General features: G+C 42.0%; 1 gene segment (V, D, J or C); it reads right to left on the bottom strand.

Moving 5' to 3' along the window:
• The window catches only part of LOC102684827 (immunoglobulin kappa light chain-like), a 142475-nt gene that overhangs the window by 1988 nt on the left and 123538 nt on the right, over positions 1 to 16949 (bottom strand). Inside the window, 1 exon segment of the C gene segment in view lies at positions 214 to 251. Coding sequence covers positions 214 to 251 — 38 coding nt within the window.

The raw sequence follows: 16949 nt of genomic DNA, 5'->3' as shown, positions 1-16949 counted from the left end.
GTGACAAAAATCCCTCTGATTAACTGCTGCCATTTTTACGCTTCATGCTCGCTATGACCTGTTCTGTTGCCTCCAAAAGTTCTGGTTTAGAATTTAGAAATCTGTATTAGACAAAATCCTGTGGATTCTAATTTTTCATAATAAATAATAAAAAAAAATCAGATCAACACATTATGAAAATGCTGCGAGAAGACGGAAAGAGAGATAACTTACTTCCAACGCTCAGTCTGGTGCCGCCACCGAAAGTGTACCACAGTGCTTGAACCTGATTCAGCGCTCGTACAAAAACCTGCTCCCGGACCAGAGGCGCGTCTACAGCGTTTCTACAGTTTTATATCTTCCTTTATCTCGCCTGGAAACCCAAGGATCTTGACGTTTAAACTATTTTATATCCAGATCGTGGAAGGTGTTAAGTACAGGACATTAATAATCTCAACATTAAATATGATAATAAAAGCGCCCATGTTTCTCTAAGAGTCGCGCAGTCCTGCGGGGTTTGTCTGCGCGGAGAGCCCGGGAGGAAGACGGCGAGGCTGCGCTGTACTTACTGCCCACACTCAGTCTGGTCCCGCCGCCGAAAGTCCACCACAGTGATTGACTCTGATAGAGCGCCTGTACAAAAACCTGCTCAGCGCGCCTGGAGCTGCCTGCGGCGCTCACACTGGACACGCTATCTCCCCGAGCCCGATAAAACTGCCTTGTTGCGATTCTGGTTTTAGCGAACCGAATCATTGATACGTTTTTTAAATCTATTATCTGTCCATTTTTAGTACTATTTACAGTGCCTTGCGAAAGTATTCGGCCCCCTTGAACTTTTCAACCTTTTGCCACATTTCAGGCTTCAAACATAAAGATATAATTTTTTAATTTTATGTGAAGAATCACCAACAAGTGGGACACAATTGTGAAGTGGAACGAAATCTATTGGATTTTTGAAACTTTTTTAACTAATAAAAAAATGAAAAGTGGGGCGTGCAAAATTATTCGGCCCCTTTACTTTCAGTGCAGCAAACTCACTCCAGAAGTTCAGCTAAGATCTCTGAATGATCCAATGTTGTCCTAAATGACTGATGGTGATAAATAGAATCCACCTGTGTGTAATCAAGTCTCTGTATAAATGCACCTGCTCTGTGATAGTCTCAAGGTTCTGTTGAAAGCGCAGAGAGCATCATGAAGACCAAGGAACACACCAGGCAGGTCCGTAATACTGTTGTGGAGAAGTTTAAAGCCGGATTTGGATACAAAAAGATTTCCCAAGCTTCAAACATCCCAAGGAGCACTGTGCAAGCGATCATCTTGAAATGGAAGGAGTATCAGACCACTGCAAATCTACCAAGACCTGGCCGTCCCTCTAAACTTTCAGCTCAGACAAGGAGAAGACTGATCAGAGATGCAGCCAAGAGGCCCATGATCACTCTGGATGAACTGCAGAGTACTACAGCTGAAGTGGGAGAGTCTGTCCATAGGACAACAATCAGTCTTACACTGCACAAATCTGGCCTTTATGGAAGAGTGGCAAGAAGAAAGCCATTTCTCAAAGATATCCATAAAAAGTCTCGTCTTAAGTTTGCCACAAGCCACCTGGGAGACACCCCAAACATGTGGAAGAAGGTGCTCTGGTCAGATGAAACCAAAATCGAACTTTTTGGCCACAATGCAAAACGATATGTTTGGCGTAAAAGCAACACAGCTCATCACCCTCAACACACCATCCCCACTGTCAAACATGGTGGTGGCAGCATCATGGTTTGGGCCTGCTTTTCTTCAGCAGGGACAGGGAAGATGGTTAAAATTGAGGGGAAGATGGATGCAGCCAAATACAGGACCATTCTGGATGAAAACCTGTTGGAGTCTGCAAAAGACCTGAAACTGGGACGGAGATTTATCTTCCAACAAGACAATGATCCCAAACATAAAGCAAAATCTACAAAGGAATGGTTCACAAATAAACGTATCCAGGTGTTTGAATGGCCAAGTCAAAGTCCAGACCTGAATCCAATCGAGAATCTGTGGAAAGAGCTGAAAACTGCTGTTCACAAACGCTCTCAATCCAACCTCACTGAGCTCGAGCTGTTTTGCAAGGAAGAATGGGCAAGAATTTCAGTCTCTCGATGTGCAAAACTGATAGAGACATACCCCAAGCGACTTGCAGCTGTAATCGCAGCAAAGTATTAACGCAAGGGGGCCGAATAATTTTGCACGCCCCACTTTTCATTTTTTTATTAGTTAAAAAAGTTTCAAAAATCCAATAGATTTCGTTCCACTTCACAATTGTGTCCCACTTGTTGGTGATTCTTCACATAAAATAAAAAATTTATATCTTTATGTTTGAAGCCTGAAATGTGGCAAAAGGTTGAAAAGTTCAAGGGGGCCGAATACTTTCGCAAGGCACTGTATTTTATCCTCAGTGAGTCGCGACGAGCCCGGCAATCAGAAGGCGGAGGCGAGATCTCTCCCTGCACTGGACGCAGGAGTATTTTACCGCAAACATACAAAAAGGACGAGGCTGCATTTTTCCCATCAGCTTCATGAAATGTGAACAAGAAAACATTAAACAACAATGCATGTCGGCGCAGTCGTATTTTTAGCTCACTGACTGTGTATTAATACAAGCCTGTAATGCGCACTGGCAGTATGTTGTGCTCCTGTGCCTTCCTTTCCCCTAGTGCTATGATGTTAACATCACACCTACAGTCTCCTGCAGGGGGCAATCGGTCCCTATAACTAACGTACAGTAGTAGGAAACCAGCAGGTTGTTAAAGGTGGAACATAAGGATGAATTATTTTTTATCATTTACTGTCATCTTATGCCACATTTTAAGAAGTGTAAAAGTCCCCTTTGCAGGAGGGATAAGATTCTGCGATCATGGCAGAGGTAAGGATGCAGCACTGACTGCTCATAGAAAACCTGAAATCCTGTCTCATGGGGATTCAGAGCTGCAGTATAAACTATCTCTGTGTATAAGCTGATTCTTCAGGGTCATTGGGACAGTCTGTGGTAAAACACTGACAGACAGCTTCTGTATTCAGCACAGAGAGTAGAATTTAAACCCAGAGTAGATCTTCAATGCACTAGTAAAACCTGATGCAGAACAGTCCTCTGTTTTGCTCACTACACCTCAAAGTGATTTTATCCTTAGAAAGAGCTGGAAGAATAAGAATGGTCCTTGGTCTCTATGGATAAACCACCAGTCAGTCGGTTGCTATAGAGACAGGTTAAAGGAACATAATCTCTTCAATCTAGAACAAGACAGACTTAAAGAAGGTTTGAACAATCTCAATCCTGACAGGGGCAGCTCAAAGGACACTTCAGACTCTGAAACTCATTGAGGATGGAAGATCACATTCCAAAAATAAAATGCTCCACCCAGGTGGTTCAGGTCCAAGGTCTGGTCTCTCCTTCAAGAAGCTTCTAGATAAAATTTGAGATTCACTCGTTTGAAAAGCCACATGAGCAAGATGGACCAAATGGCCTCCTCTTGTTTACAACTGTTCTTTAATAATGTCATTTCCAATGCTTAACTTGGAATTAAGAAGTGGTTGTAAAACAGAAAATGAATCCATGAGCTGGGTGAAAGAGAGACGAGAACAGGAGACTTTGGACAGCACAGACAGACAGGGCCGAGCTCTGGTGAGCATACAGGCACGTGTGGTGCAGTACAGCCCTGGGACACCAGCAGAGACTGGTGCAGGCAGACAGTCCAGATCTGGGGTCAGAAGCAAGTGTTGCCCGAAGCCATAGAGACACATTGAAGGCACTAAGGGGCAAATGGCCAACCCAGAATCACAGTTAAGACAAGCAGTTAAAGTTCAAGCATGAGTAATACACAGGTTGTTAGAACAAAAGGGAAATCCAGGTGTGATGTGCTCAGAACAAAGTAAGAATCAAACATCCAAGACACAGCACAAGGTATTAGAGAACTAGGAAGCTAAGGAACTCGAGATGAGGAATACAGGAAGGCTCTGAGCAGACTCAATCACAGAGCTAAATTCTATACCAGACCATCATGTATTGTCTCAGCAGACCTTAATCATTCTGCACCACCTGGTGTGGATGTAAATTGCCTGCAGGTGAAACAGGTTTCCTATCATAAATCGTAACCGACACTGAGTGACAGGTGAGTTACCATGACAAATGCCTGCTCACTCAGCAATCCCCCAGCAGAAGTGAGCCTGGATTATTTTACACTTTCAAAACCAAACTGACTTCCCAGTGGGACTGTGTCTTTCAGTTAGAGAGATACTGGACAGTCTAAAGCTGAGATCTGACACTCTGCTCCTGAAGAGATACACTGTTGTCTGGTTTTCAATCTGATTATACCTGTTAAACTCCGACTCAACAGGTACAATCAATTCACTTCAGGAGTACTTAAGGACTTAAGGTGATTTTCCAAAGACTTTTTTAAAAAAGGACTGATGTCTTCAAGAGGACCTTCAACACCTGGAAAGACCACAGTCCCAAATTCCAGGAGGATTCCTGCTTGATTTTGGAAAAGGGTTTAATAAAGACTCAGGCTTCTGTACAATAAACATTGATGTAGAGAGGGTAACTACCAAAACTAAACCACTGTTACAGGATATAACTATTATGCCTGCTGACCAACAGAAACTGTTCCCAATCACACTTAACTTAACACAGAACTGCAGCTCCTCATATTTCTTTATTGGGAGTCATTGATAAGGAGGATGGAGCTGTGCTGCTATATTTCATATGAGGAGAGATCTCAGGAGGCTGGATTGCATCACACTGGTTATGTTCTAAATCAACATCAACATGCTTATAAATGTATATTTAACTCTTACCAGACAATCATTCACACAAAGGATAAATGAGTAAGGTGGGTTTAAAGGCACAAAGTCTGAAATTACACAGTCTGAAAGACACAGATTACTTATTTTCTAAAAACATATTCTGAATAAATGCTGGAACTTTGAGTCTGTCAAAACTAAGAAGTTTTCCAGTATGGGACAGGGTTTCTCAATACGGCAGACTGACAAACTCTGAGCTTCTCTCCAGACATCTTCTGTTTGCTTCTAGTTATTCTTGTGCTTCTGACTCCCAGTGAAAGGTTTGTTTTCTTTATTATTCCCAATGTCCAGATTATTTTTTTTCTAAAAAAACAATAGACAATTTCCTTTTATATACAGGTTTATTAAAGGTATTTACACTCTATATGACTTTATAAAATATTAGTTCACTGTAAATTCTTTGAAAAGCTGCTGTTTGAAAACGTTAACACAGGCTTCACAGGCTTGACTGGTGATAGTCTCTGTTACTGTTCTGTTGGATTATCACTCGGAAGGAAGAGCTGCACCAGAATTATTTGCATAGAAAAGGCACTTTGCATTGGCGGCACATGCTTCAGTGGTCTGGGGGTGTTTATAGCCCTGTGAGTTTAACACTTTATGACTGAGAACTGCCCTTCATGGAAACAGAATCAACAGGAACAATGACTTTAATCACCATCTTCATCTGGGCACTCTTCATTTCTACTCAGGGTAGGAATGCATTTGATTTGAAATATTTAATGAACATGCTATTTAATTGAATAGTTTAAATAACTACGAGTAATAATTCTTTGATGTTTATAGGTCAAAAGATGTTACGTTCAAAGAAAAAAATAATTAAACAAAAACACATAATATTATATTTCCTGACATGTTTTTACAATTGTAACTATTTACTGTATGCTCTGTCTTATTTACAAATTTCAGAAGCCGGAGGACAGGTTACTGTGACTCAGATTCCAGTGAAATCTACTGCTCTAGGACAGACAGTCACTGTGAACTGTAAGATCAGTCCTGCAGTGAACATATATAATTCTAAGTATGTACTAGCCTGGTACCAACGGAAAGCTAGAGAAACTCCTAAACTCCTGATTTATGCAGCAACTACCCATCAAACTGGGATCCCAGAGCGTTTCAGTGGCAGTGGATCTGGGACTGACTTCACTCTGATCATCTCAGGAGTCCAGGCTGAAGATGCAGCAGATTATTATTGTCAGAGTGAGCACAATCTCAGTGGTACCTATGTGTTCACACAGTCTTATACACCCATACAAAAACTTCCCTCAGCAGGAAAAAGGCTGAACTGTTGAAGCTGGGACCTACTGCAGGTGCTGAGGGTGAAGGCAGATGTACAGCACACAGACTGTGGAGGATCTCAGCTGTACACAAGCACAGTGACAAAGCAGAACTTTCTGCATTGACAGGGTTTCCTGTCAACGTAACTCTTAATAACTGAGTTGAATTCATCCCTCGAAACTGCATGATTAATTAGACATTTCTGTTGTGCTTCTGCACACAGTCCTTCATGTCCTAGCTGCAGGTCCATTTGTTCCAGAATAATTTAGTCAAGGCAAATCGTCTGACACAGTCAGAGGATAGCCAGCTTTCACTACTACAGAGTTAAATGGCAGTAAAACAGACCTGGATCAATTCACACCCTGACAGAGCAAGGAAATCATCACAATAGCTGGTAGAAGAGGTAGAGATTGGGAGACAGTCTCTATGTGTAGTGGTACATCATCAGTGTGTGGTGATGCACAGAAATGAGCAGTGTCAGCAGAAACAGGGTGCAGATTGTAGATTGAAAGAGTACTTGAGCCAGTAGTACCAAAGCGAAGGCAAACAACAGAGGTGACAGTGGGCTCCTAGAGAGACACACTGGGAAGAACTCGGACTGCCTGTCAGCTTCACTGCTGAACGGTTGGCATCTAACACTTTAGGAACAAGTAATAGGTTTATTCCATGCTGAAAAAAAGAAGAAAGAGAACACAACGTTTCGGCCGTGGAGCCTTCTTCAGGTGTCACCTGTTACTTGTCTTACAAACTATGTATATGACACCTGAAGAAGGCTCCACGGCTGAAACGTTGTGTTCTCTTTCTTCTTTTTTTCAGCATGGAATAAACCTATTACTTGTTCCTTTATAGCCTACGCATGCTGACGCAGCTACCCACCTGAACATCTAACACTTTAACCACTTTGCTGAATCCTGAGCTCAGACCAATATTATCTAAACCAACCACAGATGTTCCCACTTGAGCTGATCAAGATCATTCTTTACATTTAATTTAAGTTCAAGTTCACATGTATTTGTCATTCCAGCCATATACAAGTATACAGTGGAACAAAATATTGTTTCTCCTGGTCCACGGTGCAATTACAGACAGGACACTGACATAGACATTGTAGGCACAAGGAGATATAAAAAATATTTAATATCAGGACGTCAGCTAGCTGTTCTGCTGTTCTGCACATACCTAGTTGCATGCTCAAGGAATATTATCAGGTCCAGCAGCCTTACATGGATTAACTTTGGCTAGTGTCCTCTTTACATCAGCTGTGGGCAGACATAGCACCTGATCATTGGGAGGAAGTGTGGTTTTCCTCTCAGGCACAACATTCAGTGATTCAAACCGTGCATAGAAGTTATTCAGCACATCTGGAAGGGAGGCATCACTGTCACTGGCATGTGGAGTAGTCCTGTAATCAGTAATGGCCTGGATGCCTTGCCACATGCACCGCATATCTGTAGTGTCCAGGAAGTGGCCATGGATTTTCCGTGCATAGGTTCATTTTGCCTCCTTGATGGCATGAGACATGTTGGCCCTCGCAGTCCTGAGGGCTGCCTTATCGCCTGATCTAAATGCAGCATCACGGGTTCTTAGCAGTGCACGGACCTCTGCAGTCAGCAATGGCTTCTGGTTGGCCCTTGTGATGATAGATTTAGAGACAGTGACATCATCTATACACTTACTGATGTAGCCAGTCACAGATGCTGCATACTCCTCTAAATTAATGAGATGATCATAGGTATCAGCCTCCCTGAACATATTCCAGTCTGTGTGCTCAAATCAGTCCTGTAATGCTGAGATTGCTCCCTCTGGCCATACTCTGATTTGTTTCAGAACTGGTTTGGCACGTTTGAGCAGCGGTCTGTTTGCTGGAATAAGCATAACAGAGAGGTGGTCAGAGTAGCCCAGGTAGGGCCGGGGAACAGCCTTGTATGCATTGTGGATATTTTTGTTAACTAATTCCATAATGTTCTCCCCTCTGGTTGTAAAATTAACATATTGATAAAATTTAGGAAGAACTGTCTTAAGATCTGCACAATTGAAGTCGCCGGCAACAGTGACAAAGCCATCTGGTGAGCACTTTGCAGATCGTAAAGGACTTGCAGCGCCTCTTTCGAGTCGGCGCTGCGTGGGATGTACGCAGCCACAAAAAGAACAGTAGTAAATTCCCTTGGTAAACAGAAGGGCTGACACTTAACTGTTATTAATTTCACTGATGATGAGCAGTGACTGGAGACTACTGCAGCATTTTTGCACCATTATTTGTTTATATAAACACACACACCGCCTCCGAGAGACTTACCGGTCGCTGTAACTTTCCTGTCCGCATGGAAGGAAAACAATCCATCTAGCTAAATGGGCATATCCAAAATAAGGTCATTTAGCCATGTTTCAGTAAAAATAAAGATGCAGCACTCCTCCATCTCTTGCTGAGTAGCCAGTTGTAATCTAAAGTAATCCAGTTTGTTTTCCAGAGAACGTATATTGGAAAGTAAAATTGACAGGAGAGCCTGTCTGCTAGGATTAGCTTACATTTAAGCCCTCTTGCCTCGTTTCTGTTTCCTTTCACACTGTTTCTGGCACTTCCTCTCTCGGACACCTGCAACAGGTTGCGGCACTGTCCCAGGACCTGATGCTCTCAGTAAGCCAAGGCTACTTAGCTTCTCCGTCAGAATTCTTGGCAGATAATCCTTGCATTGTTTTCCAATTTCCAGCAGGGTCAGACGATCATAGACATTTGAAAAATTCAGACAAGAGACAACATTTAACAGTGGAACAACATTTAGCACCGTTTTTTCCAGACTCGGATCAGCTGCTGCTTCCATGCGTGTCGCCATCTTAAATTCCAAGATCTCAAGATCTTCCATTTAGCCGAAGATCAGTAGAGAGGGAGACTGTAGACCCATGTATGATGTGCAGGAGGTGTTAAATTTCACCAGGTGAAGCTCTCTGAAGGTTATTGTCCCACCCAGACCAAGCCTAGATCAGACTGTCCCTCCAAACTGAGCAGCCAGAGGCTATGATAGGGCTGCATAGTTCAATGGCACACTGTGCCTTCTTTACAGTATGGTGTTCTCATTACTGTACTGGGGCATTATGACCTATTGGTCTAACTATCACCTCTTCCAGCAGCAACCTTAACTTTCCCAGGAGGTCTCCCATCCAGGTGCTGGCCAGGCTCACACCTTCTTAGCACCAACAAGTTGCCAGTTGTGAGTTGAAGGGTGATATAGCTGCTGGATACCTTTGAGTCAACAATATCACTCAACTGTGTTGGCTTTAATGTCAGAAGCAAGAAGGAAACCATTATGGAAATACCGAAACCATTACTGAAATAGAATTCAGCACAGTGTTACTGCAAAACATTCATGAGACTAAACTGGAATTTTTTGGTCAAAATAGAAAGTGTTACACCTGGCGCAACCCCAATAGAGTCCATCACTCAGTCAGCAGCAGCCCTACTGCCAAGCATGGTGGAGCAGCTTCAGGTTATAGTTCTGCTTCTCCTCAGAAGGAACTGGGAGACTTCACTAGGAATGACAACGCCCAAGATCAAAGCGTAATTAACTATTGTGGAGCGAATATTTGGCTTAACCCGCTTGGCTAAGAACCGACCTCCTTACCACAGGACGAGGAGGCCAGGACCCCCACGCAAGGTAACCAAGGAGTAGCTGCAGAGGTGGACTTGGGGTGGAGGTGGGGTGCAAAATTCACACGCAAGGAAGAGAGATATCGCATTTGGTATATATAGCGTTCGGTGGAGGAAGGATGAAGGGAGTGATTGCTAATTACCGACGGCTGGGAATGATTGAGAGTGGTTGTTGTCATCCCTCCCGAACTTTCATTAAATAAACTCCATTTGTCAAGAGTGAGGGGGCAATTAATGGGAGCAAAGTAGCAGATGTCAGAGTAAAACCTGCTTCACTCTGCTAAAGTTCTCATTTCTGAGATGAAAATTCAACTTTGAACAGGACAATAACCCAAATCAAAAGGCTAAATCAGCATTGGAGTGACTCAGGAATAAGAAAGAAAATGTCAATGAGTGACAAAGTCAGAGGACCAGAATTGAAAATTGCTGTTGATCAGAGCTTGAGTATGTTTGTAAAGAAGAACATATAAAGAAGAACAGACAGAAATTGCACCATCATGATGTGCACAGTTGGCAAAAACATGTCCAAAAAGAGTCACAGATGTAAAGTAATTGCTTTTCATGTTGCTTCCAGCAAAGTTAGACTTTGTGGGAGAATACTTATGCAGTGGGTGTATTTTAGTTTTTGATTTTTTTTGCAGTTTATTCTTGAAATTTAACTTCATGTTTGTATTAAAATTATTCACTTTAATAAAGTAAAATAAAATAGTAATCTTTTAATAATACACATGAAGCTTATTGTGTCTCTTTGCAACTCAGCTCCTCCACCGACTGTGTCCTGTGTCTTTATCTTCACCCTCAGCACCTGCAGGAGGTCCCAGCTGCAGCAGTGCAGTTGCTGTGCAGTCCTGCTGAGGGAGGTTTTTGTACGGGTGTGTAACACTGTGTGTACAGACCACTAGTAGATTGAGCCAGACAATAATAATCTGCTGTATCTTCAGCAGTGCAGTCTTCAGCCTGTGTCAGAGTGCAGTCAGTCCCAAATCCACTGCCACTGAAACATTCTGGGATCCCAGTCTGACAGGTAGTTGCTGCACAGATCAGGAATTTATGAGTTTATGAGACGGCATAGGCTTCATCATGGCTTCCTGACCTACTGAGTCCAGGGCTCGGAGTGCCTGGCCTCATTACTGTTTTTATCCTCCAGGTTCTCTGTCCCTGTTCCTGTTCAAGATCCCGTTCTGGTTTTAATGTTGTCTGTCTCGGATTGGATCTCCTGGCTCCTGGACCCTGGACTTTGTCCTGGTTTCCCCTTTGGACTACCTTAGGTTCGCCCCCGCCACTCCCCCTAAGGACCAGATCACAGCTGTCATGCCCCCCTGTCTGTCATCCCGTCCTGCTCCTGCTGTGTTTCCCTTGAAGTCTTATTCCAGTCACTTCCGGATTATAGCGTCTGCATAGGGTCCAAAATACGCACTACTCGGGAGTCAGGACCAGCTCCCATGACAATTTGACGACTTTTAGAAACCAATCAAACATATTAATTTACAGTCTCACGCAGGAATTACAAATACACAGAATACAGTTTATTGATACAGTGTAATCAATACATGCATAAAAAACAACAAGCGTAACAAAATACATCTGAGAAATGATCTGCTGTGATATGAATGACTGATTACAAAGGGATTATAAAGAAAAGAGTTAATAATTTCAGAGTTAAAATATGCAGCGATTATAGCTCATAGGTTATATCAGTTTCGTAAGACTAAATCATATTCATATTCTCAGACACAAGTAAATATGCATTAACTATCATGAACTAAACATCAAATGTGTGTTTGGAATAATAGCACACCTCTTGAGAATTATGATGTGAATAATGAAATTTTACTTTGGTCTTTAAAAGCAGTTTGTGCACAGTTTTTCCTCTAGGGGTCTGAAAGGTAGTCAAAAGGGGAACTTAGGTCATTCCGTGCTATAGTTTTTGTTCAGAGTGTAGCGGCGAGGCTTAATAATAAGGCAGAATTAAGTGTTTCTGAGCTTCCCAAATGAGGCCCCATTTCTCTGTTCATCTCTGTGGTGCAGCCACAGAGAGACTATTCATGCAGGGTGATTTAAGGTCCTAGGACAGCTCCCAAAGGGGGATGCACTTAGCTAAGCCTGGCTATCATGATCAATGGTCATCCATTGGCGCCTATCTGTCTAGGGCATGCCAGATGGACATCTGGACTGCATTCCTAAGTGTCAGGAGTAAGTGACTCATATCTCACCTTGATCAACCAATCAGGGACTGGTAGGGCCGAGTAACCCACGTGGGACTCTGATGCCCATGGAACTTTCAGCCAATCAATGAGCTGAAGTTCCTCCAGGTAAAAACAGGCAACACAGAGAGCCTGAGAGATTCAGATTCAGTAAGATTCAGTAAGATTCTGGAGAGGATTCTGTGGACTGTTCTAAAGGGAATTCAAAGGAGAATTCCAGGGCAGGACGGCCCAGGAGCAGAAGGCTCCCAAGGGCAGGACATTCTCATAGCGCGCCTCCTTACCATCCTGAGACTCAGCCCGGACAACCACGGAACGGCCAGTGTGTCCGAGTGCCAGAACTTTCCTTTGTTCTAAGAGTCTAGAGTGGAGGTTGCCAGAGAGTAACCAGCAGCAGGCCTCGTGAACAGGTCGGAACTGTGGACAGCTGAATCACTATTCAGAACTAGCTCTTCATCAGGAACGAACCGGTCCTCTTCCTGACTTGCTGGGACCCACAGTCATCTTTTCTCCTGTGCACAAACTTTGCTAGTTAAAGCCAACAGTGAACATCAGCAGCGCACCGTCGCAAGCCGCACAGCACAGCCTGGCACCGAGCCAGAGAGCGCGGATTGGACAGCAACAGCCTGCAACTGTTTCTTTGTGCCCGCAGGAGATCTGAATCCCCAGAAATTGGATGAGTATTCAACTTCACTGCATTACAGCTCGAAAATTCAATTGTTATCCCAACCAGTTGATATCAATTTAATTCCTAAGAGTTATGTACTTGTTTTGAGTATCTAATGTAGAAGTTATAACCAGTATCATTTATGAAACGGTCTAAATGAATGATATACTGAACGTATGTCCTCTTGATATATGTAACTCTTTGTAACTGACTGAATATATATCTTTTGTATTCTGATAACCCTCTCGATAAGATCTGTTAGGTTTATATGCATATTTTATGTATTAATAAATGTATCCTTGTGTATTAGTACCTGTGTGTGTGCGTTGTTTGAGTTATGTCGCATGGTTGGATTCTAAAGCCATCAAAAGAATCAATTTTGTGATTTACTGCTACAATTAATAATTGTCTCAGTAAATGCCCAAACCCTACAGAACTGGTGCCTTCAGAGAGCCACTAAAGTTACATATTTGGCGTCCCTGAACGGCTATGAAACATTACAAGAGTGTGCTTGGATATTCTGGATGTTGACAAAAAGAGTCTATCTGTCTAATTTTGTTGATTGTCGAAGATAACGTTGGGTTTACAAACAGAATATTTCTTCTGTTTCAGGAAGAATATCTTGGAATTCTGCATTTTACTGACACACTCTCTCAGCCTGGCTTCTCTGAGAAAAGTTTAAGACCTGACTCGGACTGCTTGCAGTCACATGGTTGAAAATTCAGTTTGCCAGTTTAGATGAAGAGATTGAGTCAGTGAGTTAACCAGCGGAAAATGACTTGAGTTATAGTTTTGTAGTATAGCATCACAAGTTGGTGATTGTCTGAGATGCCATCAGGTATACCGCTGGTGCCCACCTTACAGGTCACTCATTGGTGGATCTTCCTTTAGGTGATTGAACGTGCCCTGTGACTTTTAAGATCATATCCAGATGTACCTATGGCTTTCAACTAGACATCCAGGCATTCGCAGTGTACATCCATCATGGGAGTTTAGATCACCTCTGTTGTAGAAAGGATCGTTATCCAGAAGACAAACTCACCTCTCTTACACTCCCACATGTGAAGACCACCAGGTCATTCTGTGGTTGAGATCACAAGGAGAGGTCTCTTTAGCTACATCCCTGTGTATTTACACAGGTAGGCACCAGGCTAAATGGTCAAGGCACACAAAGATTATTAGAAATCTTTAATAGCACCTTAATTCTAATTATAAAAGGGATAGTTTCAGTCCTGAAATCTGATTGGTTGACACGCTTTTGAGCCGTGCTATATTCTCTGATATACGCACACCCTGGAAGGAATTTTGACTTTTTACAGTGTGATATAGAAATATCAATACGCTGACTGATAAATAACGGTCAATCAAATCAATCCCATAGGCTTTTAAAGACTACATCTTAGCGTAGATAATAAAGCGTAGATAAAAAGCTTGGATCCTCAGGTATCTGATCTTCTGTCCTTGTTGAGCTATTGAGGATCCTTATGATATGTTGTGCTCTCGTTGAATGATAGTGTCCATTAATTGAAATCATTTTCATTCTTAGAAATTATGATATGCAAGGGAGATTATGTATGTTATAATAGACATATGTTACGTCCCAGTGTGTGTTCTGTGTGTGTTTTTTCTGTTATGTCCACACTTCTGATCCTTGATTGTTCTCCCTTCAGCATTGACCAACCATCACACCACTGTTTCAATATGATGTCATCATCAATCAGCCCTCAGCCAATCAGAACTCATTATATTCACTATATAACACGGAGGCTTTCAGGAAGAAAAGGCTTTTCGTTTGACTTCGGTCCCGTTTGGTTTTGGTTATCGCTTCGCTTCGCTTCTGGTTATTGCTTCAGCTTTGTTTGTTGGTTTGTTTTGCTTTGTGTGTGTGTATTTTCGTATAGCTTCGGCTTTGTTGTTTTGTTGTTTTTTTTGTTAGTTTCTTTGTACTTTCGTTTGTTTGTTTGTTCATCCTTGTTTTGCCATTACCTTGCCCCAGTATTACATGTTCAACTTTTGTGTTCTTTTGTACCCTGCTCCTGTTGATTACTCTTGTTTTCCCTTATTTGTATTCCTGGTTCAATTGTGTTTTTGTGTGAACTTTTGTGTATAAGGTTAGTTTAGGTTGTTGGGGTACACTTTACACACTTAGTTGATTTTGTATTAGTACACTAGTTTAGTATGGGTGAGTGCCATTTGTCTTGTATGGTTTTGGGTAGTCAGTGCAGGTTAGCTAGGGTGTTGAAGACGCCGAAGACCGTGTGTTTCGGGTTTTCTTTTGTAGTCAGATTAGCTTTTCCTCACTGTCCTAGCCAGCTCCATTTTGTTTGTTATTTTCTTTTCTTTGGCACCACTCTAGTTCCTTACCCTTGTTATCACGCTTCCTAGTCCCTCACCAAAACCCCCCTGCTTCCAAAAGAATTATCCTAAATGTTATACCCCTTTTCCCCTAGACACTTGGGGTCGTAACAACATAAAAACAAGAGTTTGCTACAGCGTTATTGGAAACCCAATTTTAATGACAAAGCACTGGAGTGATATCCTGGCGGTAGGCACTAAAACCAGCACAAGTGGGAGCACTCCCACAGCGAGAAATAAAATGCTTGACAAACTAGGGATTGGACAGTTTTTCAATGTTTGTACGATCAATGGAAATGTTCAAATAAATGTGCTAAAGAAATAAACAAAAAACAAGTTATTTATTCCTTTATCATATTGGCTAGCTAATGTCCTCTCTTTGCGAGTTAATGTTACTTATTGCTGTGTTTCTGCGTTGCGTAGTGTTGTGTAATACAAATGACAAAGTTCAGGTGTCTGTGAAGCAGAAGTCTCTTTATTTTATATGCATATGGAAGTCCGGCTTGCCACCACCGGACTTAAAAATAAGTAGCTAAAGATGATCTTTTATACCTTAAAACAAACAAATTACTACAACACTTTCTGAACAAATGATAAGACAGCAACACATGCCAATTAATTATATCTAAGTTGCAGACTAGACAACAGTTAGTTCTTTTCATGTTCTGGGTGTTCAGCCAGCTTACCAAATACATGCCCTTTATCTTACTGACCAAGGACAGGCAGCAGCTTTTTATATTTGTGTGCAAAGCTAACTTCAATCCACTAGACTGCATAGTTTGCAAAAATACAAAAACAAAAAATGATATTATTACCTCACTTCCCAGGTGTCTCCCTAATCTCTTCAGTAGCAATGAGGGACTATATTCTCAGGTGGAGGAACGTAAACAGCTTAATTTTTGTGTTAAATAATTTTTTTTAAATTTAAATTCATTTTATACAGCAATCACATATTTGGGGACCGTTTTATAAAAGTAACAAGGTATTCGAGGTCTGTGCTATATCGTGGATATAGTCGCAGTTAAAATGTTTCTGGTGTTGTAACAGACAAATAAGTTCTGGATCCCGAGATGAAGTTTAAACAGATGAGTTTTATTGCATGCAAGAAACAATAAGACTGAAGTATTGTTCGAAATACAAGTACAAAACTTCCAGTTTATATAGCACTTTTCAGCCGCTTCTAACGTAGTTTGTTTCCATGGTAATGGGGAGAGGTCACGGTGTTCGGACAGTTCCCAGACTTTGACCACTCTTAATGGTCAGTTTTAGGTTTCCTTCGTTGGGGGGGATTCCTAGCTGGCATCTGGAATCCTTATCAGTTACCCCCTTTCCTGCCATAACTTAAAGCCTGGAATGTCTTGTGTCACAAGAAGTCCAGTCCTTGTGCAGAAAGAAATCAGTTAACCCCCTTCTTCACATCTTATACCTTTCTTAACCGGTATAGCATGGCCTCACATGCCTTATTGCTTAAGTGAAAAAATAGGCCTTGTCATTACAAGGGTATAGTTTGCAAGGTGCGGCAGAAGAATAAGAAAGACTAATTTGAGGAAATAGTGTTTGTGAGGTCAGGTGGCCACAAACTGCTGTTTCCATCATGATCCCCACAGCCTATGGATCATGTGGTGTCAGTGAAGGGATGGAGGTCTCTGGGAGACAGAGGTAGTCATTGTAGTAAAAGGTGGTGCCATTCCATGACTGCAGGAACAGGAGCCAGGTGGTGTCCAGGTTGATCTGATGGTGCAATATTAAAAAAATAAGGTCAAGTATTTGAGCAAATTGAAGATGAGATTGAAGGATGGAGAGTAGATCACCAAGGAGGGATAAACAAGAAATCATCATCCATCATGGTCATATTCAAAGGATTTAGGCAGTGCCAGGGTGATTCCCTGAACAGGACAAGAATAACATTATACTTTTCTGAACACTTAATTAATCTCCTTGAAACATCAATTTCTGGATTACCAAGCCATGGCGCTTGTATTGGGGGTGGATGTTG

This window comes from Lepisosteus oculatus, chromosome 18, assembly GCF_040954835.1.
Source record: "Lepisosteus oculatus isolate fLepOcu1 chromosome 18, fLepOcu1.hap2, whole genome shotgun sequence".
NCBI lineage: Eukaryota > Metazoa > Chordata > Actinopteri > Semionotiformes > Lepisosteidae > Lepisosteus > Lepisosteus oculatus.
This window is presented reverse-complemented; position numbering and strand designations above follow the sequence as displayed.